This window comes from Xiphophorus couchianus, chromosome 5, assembly GCF_001444195.1.
Source record: "Xiphophorus couchianus chromosome 5, X_couchianus-1.0, whole genome shotgun sequence".
NCBI classification, from domain to species: domain Eukaryota; kingdom Metazoa; phylum Chordata; class Actinopteri; order Cyprinodontiformes; family Poeciliidae; genus Xiphophorus; species Xiphophorus couchianus.
The window spans coordinates 28,058,686-28,070,448 of record NC_040232.1 but is presented as its reverse complement, the minus strand read 5'-3'; the positions used below and the strand labels follow the sequence as shown (position 1 = coordinate 28,070,448).

General features: G+C 37.2%; 1 protein-coding gene across 1 annotated transcript; it reads right to left on the bottom strand.

Moving 5' to 3' along the window:
* Positions 1-1,097: 1,097 nt before the first annotated feature.
* Positions 1,098-11,147, bottom strand: odad3 (outer dynein arm docking complex subunit 3). Its single transcript, XM_028016327.1, has 13 exons — positions 10,971-11,147; positions 10,686-10,798; positions 9,878-9,904; positions 9,545-9,736; positions 9,236-9,337; positions 6,951-7,076; positions 6,595-6,717; positions 5,740-5,886; positions 5,472-5,632; positions 5,212-5,368; positions 4,975-5,124; positions 3,327-3,414; positions 1,098-3,229 (listed from the first exon to the last, which is right to left on the bottom strand). Exons 1-13 carry the CDS (start codon positions 11,047-11,049, stop codon positions 3,120-3,122), a joined length of 1,575 nt encoding a protein of 524 aa, XP_027872128.1. The 5' UTR covers positions 11,050-11,147; the 3' UTR covers positions 1,098-3,119.
* Positions 11,148-11,763: the final 616 nt, after the last annotated feature.

Here is an 11,763-nt window from a genome sequence, read left to right as displayed (position 1 = left end):
AAAAAATAGATAAGGTCTGCGCCATATTGGAAATACTGACGAGGAGCAAAGTCGAAAACCTGTAGCAGAGAAAGCTGCGCAATCAACAGTCTTCAGTTTGGGGAAGATTGATTTTCTAATTAGAATTACTGTAATAATGTATCCTTTACTGATATCCTCGTTTATTTATATGCACTTGTGTCGTTTATATTTTGAATATTTAATTTAGTTTTTTAAGGTTTAATCTTTGTTTTTCTCATTAGTGTAATTGTTTGAATTTGATTATCCTTAATATCAAAAGTGCCACAAATAAGCAAAAAAAATCATAATTTATTAAATAAATATTACATGTTATCATTTAAATAATATCGGAACAATAATAATTACATTTAAATGTCCAAATAAATTACAAAACACAATTTAAAAATGAACTTGGCAAACATTTAAGTAGGAGCGGTAATTATTATGATATTAAGACATATTTCACTGTTGTGGGCAGTACTTTCCTGTTAGTGAAAAAACTTACATTTCAAAACAAAAATTGATGATTAAATAAATATTCATAAATGTGATGTTAATAGGTTAAATAGACTGGAAATGTAAACATTACATAAACATTCTTGAATAATTATTTAAAAGTTAAAACATGAAATAACTGAACGTGCAAATAGTTGATCAAAATTTGTGTTAATTATATGTTGAAAGCATAAATCAGTAAGTGTCTTTATTTAATTATGAAGTCTTGTGCTGCAGCACATCAAGCATGTCTATCTGTCCGTCTGCAGACAGGGACAACACTGCCACATGCGGCAGAAGCTGGAAAATAAATACATTAATACCTAAATAATTATTTCTGAGATGAATGCATGACAAATGCAAATAATGACTTGTTACTTAATTGTACATTTAATAAAGAATTACGCAGAATTCATTATTAAATGAATACACCTAACATCCCTTCACAAGGTCTAGCAGTAGCTTGGATTACCTTTTACCAGCCTGACTATTGACGAACGCAGGATCAAACAAAGAGTACACAAACGATGAACAAAACACAAACTCTGGAGAAACTAATTTTAGAAAAGAAAAGAAAAAAAAGAACAGAACTGGAGCAAACATTACGCCACAGCTGCTTTATTGTCACCTTCTTTACGTCACACACACACACACTCACTGACAAAGAGAACCAGGCACCTGTTGAACTACTTGGATTGAAGCTTTTTGTTTTTGGCTGCAGCTGCTGGGTCTACGTGTAAGACGTTTGCTTTGCAACTAAAAACAGAAATTCCCTCTGGCATAGGGCAGACATTTGAGAGGTCAGAGAACAAAGGTGAGCACCTGACATTCAAGAGCTGGCTCCAACAACACGTGAATTCTCTGAATAAAGCTGCAGAACTGTGCCTGACATACTTAACGTGTTGCATGTAACCATGCACCACATACCAGCGGGTTCTGATTCATCCTAACGAAGAAGAGTCTGAATATGTCATAGGTGTAGGTTTTCATGGCTCTGCGGCGTAATATCTGCAATTTGAAACCTGGAGTATTTACAATGAACTGGTTTCAGTCACTAGAAACAAAGCAAAAAAAAAAAAAGGACAAAAACTTCCCCGAAACTTGACTCTATTCACTGTGAAAGGATTCATAAGTCGGAGCAACCTTCTGTCGTTGACTCCCAGGAGGCAACGGCTGAAATGTTGCCTGGTGATAGGTGGAAATATCTGTGTTGGTGCAACACCCTCAGCAGCACACGGCTGTTGTCAAAACAAAGCTGACACGAGAACACACACACACACACACACACACGGATCATTTAACGAGGATCATCTAACAACCGATGATGTTCAGTGACGATGCAACATGTACAATGAGATATTAATCATTTTTATTAGATTTTTTAGTATTTATAGCAACTGAGTCATGTTTAACACATTGAATTGTCACAAAAACATTTTAACTCCTGAAATTTTTTCTTTGTTTTTATATTACAACCACAAACTCCAAAGCAATTTACTGGGATTTAATGTGATAGACCTACACAAATTAGTACATAGCTGGAATTTTCTTTACCATTACAAAAATTTTAAAAATGTGGCATGCATTTGTATTCAGCAACTCCAAGTCAATACTTTGTACAGCCACCTTTGCTGCAAATATAGCCACAAATCATTTGAGTTATGTCTTTAACCCAAAAGACAAATAGACAGAAATTCAGTCGCAATGCCAACAGTGCGACTGAATTTCTGTCTATTTTTCTTTGTGAAATAGCTCAGACTCAGACAGATTAGATGCGGAGAGTTTGTGAACAGTGCTTGTCAAGTCTTGCAACAGATTTACAATGGATATAAAGGATTTTATTGCACCTTTGGTTGTTTGTTAAAGGGACAGTATTATATATTTTCCATGCACATCGTAATCAAATAACTATGCTACCTTCAGTTGTAAATCAAACAAGACTTAAAAGAAATTTGACTTTGCAATTTAACATCTTGAAATTGTGTCACTGTCTCTTTAACAAGCTCTTGCTCTTTCCATCACGCCGCCTTCATCGCCTTCTCCATTAAGTCTTTACCATTTTTCCCAATGCTTCACTTAGAAGTAGTTCCTAAGATAAGCTCAGCAGAATCGCAGTTCCACCAGGTGTTTTCAAATTGCTGACTGGGTTAGTTGTGGGGGAGTTGTGCTTTTTGAGGCGAAAACTCAGATGGAAACTGTGTTTCTGGGGAGGAGCTTCAAGGAAAAGGCGGGGCTTTGTGAAACCACGCGTTTTTCCAAACAAAATGTTTGCCATGGGAGATTCAAGAATTTCTCATGAATGAATAAAAGCAACACTTTTACGGAGGATTGCCATGTATAGCTACATTACAAGCTTCTCTGCCCCTGCTGAATATGATGATTAAGACCCTCATGTCAACGCATTTCACATTGTGTGAGGATTGTGTGTTAAGGGTGAAGTACAGTGCTAGTTTTCCGTTACATAAAATAATTATGCATGCATTCTTATCTGACCGGAGAATATTCCTCTGAGTATGCCATTTCTCACATTTTTATTAGGAAAAACAACCCCACCACATGTCATTTTCCTTCTACTTCACAGTCGTGCAACACTTTGTGTTACTCTTGTTGCTTTAGATCAGGACTTATTTTTTCCAAGGCTTTTTGCTCAAGTTGGATTCAATGATGAGCTGAGACTGACGCTTCAGGGCATCTCGTGTTATGATGTCAAACTCATCATCTTTGAGTTCACCCTCTGTGACACAAGCATGGACACAAAGACACATTTACATGGTGTGTGTGGGGGTGTGTGTGTGTGTGTATGTGTGACTGTGTGGATTGTTACAACCCACCTTCTTTGCCCATGTCCTTTATTGGTTTGTATGGCACTTTCACTTTTGTGTTGGTCTTGGGAAGCCTCCCTTCAATTGTGGTGTAGAACTGCTCAGTAGAAAAAAAAATACAAGCAAATAATGTTGAAGTAGAAAAAATAGGTGTTTTGAATTTGTTTTTAGCTTTTTTTCTGTAAAAGCAGCCTTTTTAAGACTAAACAGACTTTATTCATTACAGAAAACTGGTATTCAGTAGCATACATGTTTTGAGAATTTTCGGATTTCATTTACTCTAATGACTGGGAGATGTTTTTATCCAACATGCCTTACAAATGACAACATAAGAATGAAGGTTATATCAGTGCTGACAACAAGTTACCCAGAAAGAAGACCACTAGTCAGGTTGTTTTACAGGTGACTAGTGTACAGTTACAGTGCAGGTATAAAGAGAGGACAGAGTGCAGCAGAGGGCTAGGCAAGTAGAAAGTAGAAGATGCTCTCTGATGGATATCTGTTCTAACCAATAGTCCTTTTCAGGACAATGAGAGAGTAAAAGAGTAAACTGCTTTTATACTCCACTCATCTATTCTTTATCTACAGAGAATTGGAAAGCAAAGAGCCAGTGATCAGACCACCAACTGCACAATCACTGTAAAAAAATACAATATACTGTCTGGTTGGTTGAAAAAAATGCTGTTAATATTGCAATGATGCCTCAATTAACACAGAGAATAATGCTACAACTAATACAGCCGTAGTTAATATTGAGTGTCCTGAATGTCCATTTCCAAAAAATAGACCAATATTTCCAGTATTGTGTCAACCACTGCTCTAATTTATACATTTTACAATAGTTTTTTTATTACATAGATATTATTAGATGTTTTACTGAGTTTCGATCTTTTCAGACTTATAAAAGAAGGCCCCAAAAATGATACAGTGAGCTTTCTATCTTATGACCTGAGAAATTATATGAATCGACCCGATATTAGATTTGAGCTAAATCCAATAGCCGATATTATTACTACCTATATCATATATATCGTATATATTTCCCTACATTTCTGACACCATGTAAAAGCGACTCAGGCACCATAATCCTGTGCTGCATCACAATCACTGTCACATGACAGGGCAAATAAACATGGCCAACCTCATCCCATGCCCTTCCTGAAACACAAATGGTGACAAAACGGAAATAAGCATGTGTTGTTAAGTAAATCAACCCAGATTTACTTATTGGACCAGTGTCAGTGTTGTTGTGGCTATATTGTTGATTATAACCGAATAAAACAAAACTGTTCTGGAACCACAAGCTTGTAACCTAGGCACAGATACTTAGGAATACCTCAGAAAAAAGCCGCATGTGGAACTTTCCTTGTGACGGTGTTAGCGTTAATAACTAAAAACCTGCTAGTTTTATGAATCTTGGCACTAAACTTGGTCCCTAAATTGGAAGTTTAGGCAAACTAACCAGTCAGACCTGAGTGATTCAACGGTGCATCATCATCAGCAGCTCTAATCAAATTTTGTCATCACTTTATCTGATTTTCCTCCCAGACAGATTTGTCTTAAAAAGTCTGAAGAGCTGCCACGCAGGTTTATTTTCGTACAGGGGAAAGTAGTTTCCCAAGTGCCAAATATTTCTGTGACGTAGTCGTACACTTACCTCATCTTCTTCTATCTCCTTCATGACAGAGGCCATGTCCATCCCTTCAAGCTCCTTTAGTAAGATCTGCAGTTTCGCATCACACTGGTTCAAAAGCTCCAGCACAAACTCATCTGAAGTTGGGGAGGATTTGAAAGGTTTGTCCTCCATCTGGAAGAGGCACAAAATCAGAACAAAAATGAACTGCACCGTTAGCCGAAAGGTTGACGTAAAAGTTGAGTGGCATCTGTGATTTACAAGAGAGGTGTCCTGCAGTTTCCCTGCCAGGTGCTCAACTCCGGCTCTGATGGCGCCGAGGGCCTTCACATTGTCGGCCAGGCGCTCTGCGTCTGCATCACGTCTCTGTAGCTGGATCTGCAGCTGCTGCACACACTCCTCCAACTTCAGCATCTCACTAATAACAAAAAAGAAAGAATCACTTAAAATCCCTCAGCACAGGTTGTTCAAATGAGGAGAAACATAAACAAGGTGAGTGATCTCTGGTGAATCGGTTGCACCTGGACAGCTTGGCCTCCCCAGAGTATTTCATTTGATCAAACTGTTTGCTAAGCAGCTCCTTCTCCTCCTTCAGCTTCTCCAGAGCCTCGTCATTCTGTTTCTTTAGATTCTCTAAACGTTCACAATTCTCCTTCTCTAAGGTAAAATGCTCCACAACGTCCTGTGTGGGTGACATGGAAGATTAACAGAATAGCATGCATGAATCTGTTTTTTTTGTCAGGTTTACAGTGTTCTTTTGTTTGTTTGTTTTGTTTTTAACATTTATACCTGCAAATCTGAGACTCCAATGGCTTCCTTGAGGTTCTTCAAGATCTCCTCAAAGATGGGGTTGGCTTTCTCTTCTTCAGGTATGATCCTGGTGCTTTGCTGGGCCTCGCTATCCAACTCATCTACCTCCAGAACTGTTCTCTGTACCTGCAGAACACCAGGGTCAATACAGATATTAAAACATGTAAATGGACAAATATTTAAATGTCTTTTAAAATAAGAAAATAAACATTTTATTACCTAAAATGCAATAACATAGCGTTCCTTTAGTGTACGCTTGATTATTTGTAGCAAAGGACGCTTCTGCAGGTTAAAAAAAATTATTCCAACAACATGTGAAAAGCTCAACCTCTTCTTCTTGACTCAACATCAGTACAGTGCAATACTAATCTGTCGATTAACCAATTAGTAATAGAATATCATGAGGTAGTTAATAAGACTTTTTTTTAACATAATTTGAATTGGGTGAGGCTAAAAATGCCACTTGAGGAGTTCGGGGTAGAATATGCTTTTTTTATTGTAAATGCTAAATGCATATATTTTCTGTAAAGTTCTGGTTTAATTGCAGGTCTGAGGGTGTTGTTCTTTCAGGAAATGGCCTTTTTTTGAACCTGCATGCTCCCGTAATTGATTACTAAATTAGTTGACGATTATTTCAATAATTGATTCATCACAATTCATTTGATTAATTGCTTCAGCCCTAGCGCAGACAAACCAAAATCACTTGTCCTTAGATGACAAGTAACTTTTTAAAAATTTATATCCTAAGCTTATTGGCATCTAAATCTAAATCTAAATCAGTGTCTGACTTTTAATAGGACCATTCTCCCATGGTAAAGAATATTGACATCTCACCTTTTTGTCAGGCTTTTCAGACTGAACCTTGCGCTGATCAACTTTCTGCCTTAACCTTGCTATGTTACTTTCTCTCTCCTTGTGTTCTTTCAACAGCTGTTCCTCCAGCTGGTGTAACTCAGCCTGATGGACGCCAGACAGAGACACACGGTTAAAAGGATCAAAAGCAAGAAGGACCAGGGAGTTAATAAAATAATTCAACATGGCAAAAATGTGTCATGAATGATCTGACAAAAATGGATTTGCTGACGTTGATAAATGTTAGAAAATCATCACTCTTAAACAGGTGGAAAACAAATTTTGGACAAAGAGAGAACAATATATTAATATCTTTCCAGAAACATTCGGTGGTTCACCTCAGCAGTTGTTTTTGAGAGGTAAGCCTCCATATTTAGGGCCTCCAGGTTGTGAAACTCCTGTCTGTACTTCAGCAATTCTTTTTCTAAATTGTCGATCTGTGCTCCATAGCACCGAAACTCATCCTGGTTGGTTGAAACGGAAAAGGCACATGAAACCATGCGATAAACAAAGTGCAAGAATACATGGGGGAAAAAAGAGAAAGCATCACATACTTCATTCTCAAATCATATTATGTCAAGTTAAATCCTCAACAATAACACTCTTTATGTGAAATGTGAATGTGTACACTCTTAGATTTCTAAAAAAAATACCTTAGTGATTTTGTACCTCAGTTTGTTTGAATAATTAGGTCCTCTAATCATTACAAAACCAAAATGGATAAAAAAAGTACAAATAAACATATGCAAATCAGTTAAATTCCATAATTTACAGAAAATAGAAGATAACTTTGCAAATATTAAGAGATAATTTGAATTAACAAAGACTTTGAACGTTTTGTTAATTCAAATACACACAAAAAGAAAATAACAGTTGACTAAAATGACCCCACAATAGAAGAGGTTAAATAGCAACAGGTGAGGAGCATAATTTTGGTATTAAAGTTACTGATGTTAACAAAATGGTATATGAATTTCTATAACTGCTTGTTACAATGTCACTGAAATATTAATAGAGCTGAGGAAGAGCTTAAATTACTATCTCTTTGGTAAACTCAAAGCTCGACATCCTCTGTGATAAAGATTTTAAAAAGTATTTGGTTCGTTACAAAAACAAGCCCAGTCTGTGATGGTTCATTCTGGAAAAAAACAACAACAAAAAAACATAAAAGTATTTATTTCTCACTGTCTGATATTAAATCAGACTGTATTGTGCCTGTTTTGGGTCAGCTAGGACTGCTAAAGTTTGCTAAAAGCCAGATTAGAAGTCAGTTATTAAAGAACTTTTTTAATGTCTTAAGCTCAGAAGCCCATAAGATCCTGGCTTTGTTTCTGATTGGCTTAATTTAGAGGAACTCCATTGGGTGCGTCTTAGGAAAAAACTTCAAACATCCAGCTTCCTTGTTTACCATCATGAGAAAATAAAAGAGAAATGCTTGGCTTTGTGAGGGACTGGTGCACTTCATAAAATAAACGGGATCCTGAGAAAAGAACATAATGTGGAAATATTGAGGGAACATCCCCAAACACCAGACAGAAAGTTAAAAACTTGAGGTTAGACGTTTGGTTAGAAAAGACGATGAAACATATTATTGACATTAAATAATGTATTAAAGTTCATTTCAAGCACAGGAATTCGGCCTCAGTACTCTGGACGTATCAGGTCCTCATGTATTGTAGTGCTGACAAAGCAGCTCAGGGAGTGTAGATGGTATTATTTACAGAACACGGTGTTACTGTGGTGACTATGCATTTTTATTATTCAGAGAGATAATCAACAAACTGGGTCAGAAAGTACTGTACTACTGTGGTCTTTCACCTTTAGTAACTAGTCCTACATTAAAGCACCTCTTTGCTCTCCAGAGCGGCACATAACCCATCCTTTGTTACGATGATTAAAGTCTTAACAAATATGAACCGCAGACCAAACAATGAACGAATGAGCTTACTGTCAACCATATAACAACCAGAATAAATACAAAATGCCATCTTTAAATAATGATCTCAATAATTTGGAAAAAAGCTATTAAAACCAACATGGCCCTTTGTTAAATCCTGTCGATAATTAAATTACGAATGAATGTGTTTACCTGACTCATATTGAATAGATTAAATACTTGACTTGTAGAAACAAGAAATCACTTAAACAGAACCTGGCTGGAAATAAGAAATAGGTTCAAATATCTTAAGGAGTATGAGTAAACCCTCACATCCCGATTGCAAGAAATTCATGAATAAATGAGAAACAAAGTTGTATAAATAACATTTCTCTGGCTTTAAATGCAAATAATAATACGCCTTCTCCAGAGTGACCCACTTATCATAATTACTCCACGAGGTCACAGGTGATGTGTCCAGGAGAAAACAAAGAAACCAAGAATATCTAAAGAACTGCAGGCCTCACTTCCCTGGTCATAGCGTGAACTCCAGAGTGGTACTTTTGTTGCTATGTTATTGTTGCCAAGAGTGCAATTACTTTCTCATGTAGTGTCAGGTTGGTTGAGCAGCTTTTTTCCCTACAGTATCTTTTCCAGTTAATGAGGATCACTGTCAAAAATGACCAACTGCACATAAATAGGGCGAAACAGAAAGCGTGTTGTTAAGAAGGCGCATCATCCACCTACCTGCATCTGTGTCTTGAGCTTCATGTTGATCATCTTGCATTTTTCAGCCTCCTTGCACTTGAATTGAAATTTATCCAGACGGTTCTCCAGCATACGAAAATTCTGAGGAGTTACCCACAAACAAGTAACAATCCTGCCAGTAGATCTAACGAGTATATTGTTAATATACAGTAGCTGCAATGTCAGTGTATTCAAAATGAATATTGCAAAGAACATGACGAATGTCAGCTGGTTCAGTTGATTAAAAGCCGATTACCATCGCTAGTGCTTAAAGCTTGACACATTTTTAGAGATTACAGAGTAAACTACCCTTGCGTCTTCCTCTAGCTCAAACTCCCAAGCTACAGTGGACATAGCTGCCATGCTGTGCTCCTGGTTTCTTCTCTCTTCTTCTATTCTGAGCTCATCAAGGCGCTGCTGGTAGCTCAGGGTGGTGTGGGTTAGGGCATCGAGACGTCTTCTCCGGAACAGCAGCTCTTGCTCTAGTTTTGAAACTGCTTTCTGAGGGGAAAAAAGAGCAGCTTATGACGGGCAAATACAATGCACAATTTAAAACACTTAACAGCTCGTAGATGTTTTTGAAACCAGAAATATCACCTGTCAAGCATATTTATTAGTAACATAAAAAACTTTGCTTCTCACCTGTTTTGACAAGTTGTGTTGATCAACCTAATTTAAAACACACAGAAATTTGTTTCAATTTTTTATTAGCATTTTATACATTTGCACAAGCATTCATACTTCTTGAACTAGTTATAATCCCATACTGCACAAATTTACATGAGAGACGTACAAAATACTTTGTGGAACGATCTTAATACAGTTTGTTGCAGCAAGTCTCATTACAGTATGTCTGAACCAGCTAGAGACATGTAGAAGTTGTTCAACATCTCTTTTGCAAGATAGCTCGAGCTCAGTCAGGTGGAGCGGAGAGCGTCTGCAAACATCCACTTTCAACTCTGTTCACAGATTGGGTTCAGGTTTCAACTTTGTCTAGGTCTATTAGTTCTGACACATGAATATGCGTTAATCTAAAAAAAAAAAAAAATCCAATGTAGCTCTGGCTATTTGCTTAGGGTTGTTGTATTGCTGGAAGGTAAACCACCATGTCAGCCTAGAGTCGTTTGCTGCCACTTTTTCATGCTAGGGATGTGATGTTCAGGATAATAAGCAGACTTCATTTTCATTTTGCACATTGTCAAGAAGTTCAGTTTTAGTTTAGCAACTTCTTCCAGATGCTTGCTGAGCTCCCTGTGTTGACTGGTCAATACAACTGAAATCAAATGGCCGACATGGTACTTCTGGATAACTAAGATAGAAATTAAGCACAAATTACACAAAGAAATACAACAATAGTTTATCAGTAGCACAACATAATCACTGAAAAGAACAACTGAATTTATGTTAGATTAAGACTGCTAACTAGGATACATCTTAGTAAAAGGATGACCTGAGCCAGTTCTTTGTGCAGCTTCTGGTTCGCCGGCCTCAGTTGGAGGATGATCTCATGGTTCTTCTTGATAACGGACTGAGAACGCTCATAAAACGCAGTCCCTTCGCTCTCTGGTGGACACATTTAATAATTGCAGCAACAAAGAAATGTGAGCACCGTAGTCATTCACGTTTCAAGTTAACCTAAAGCTCCGTTAAAAGTAAGACATCAATGTAAGCTAGCAGCAAAGTAAGCAGTACCAAACATGGAAACAGCTGAAAACCCCCAAAACCCCAAACCTACCCAGCAACTGAATTTTATCTTGAAGCTCCGCTTTCTGTTCCTGCAGTGACAGTCTCACGTTTGGACCAAAAGACAACATTTTTGAGCGCTAATTTTGGACCGACTTAGTAAAAACTGTGGGAGTTTACTCAACTCGAAGCGGCGTCAGAGGGCTGTGCTGTTGCTTAGCAACGTGTAAACGAAGGCTGCGTTCTTTTCCCCACCCGCCACCCAAACTTTATTTAAACAAGAATATGTACAACAAATCCTAGCAACAAGCACAAAAGTACCAGTAGGCCCAATAATATAATGTATCTCCGGCGGGTTACTATTGAAATTCAAGGCCTAACGTTTTGGGGTTTCGCATTAATATCTAAGGTGGATTGATGGGAAGATATATAGGCATAAAATACTGTAATTTTGGGTGTTGGTTCAGAAAATGTAAAACTGTGGATATACTTACCTATTACTAAAACAAAACTTACAACAAAACTTTTGTAATTGAATGATTCATACAAAAAATAGAATAAAATGGCAGGTCCATGTCCTTTAAACAAACAAGAATGTGTCATTTCAAAATAAATTTGTGTCAGCTGTGGCTGGCGTTAAAGAGCTTAATAAATTAAGTTTTGGTTGATGATGATGACTATGATGATGTTACAGTCCCCAAAAAGATAAATGATGGCCTCCTCTGTGCTGTAAACAGCACTAAGAACAATGTGGAACCAAAACATAAAAAACATCTTGTTTCTATGTGTATTGTTTTATATTTTCTTCCAGAAATATTCCTTAATCTATGCTCAACAGCAGGAAT

Bases quoted from the DNA above. Each gene is read 5' to 3' on its own strand.
- odad3 (XM_028016327.1), bottom strand. From the start codon at position 11,049: ATGTTGTCTTTTGGTCCAAACGTGAGACTGTCACTGCAGGAACAGAAA. The intron at 9,737-9,877 runs GTGAGAAGCAAA...TTTTCCCCTCAG, and splicing joins AACACAACTTGTCAAAACAG to AAAGCAGTTTCAAAACTAGA. The intron at 6,718-6,950 runs GTGAACCACCGA...GGCGTCCATCAG, and splicing joins TCTCAAAAACAACTGCTGAG to GCTGAGTTACACCAGCTGGA.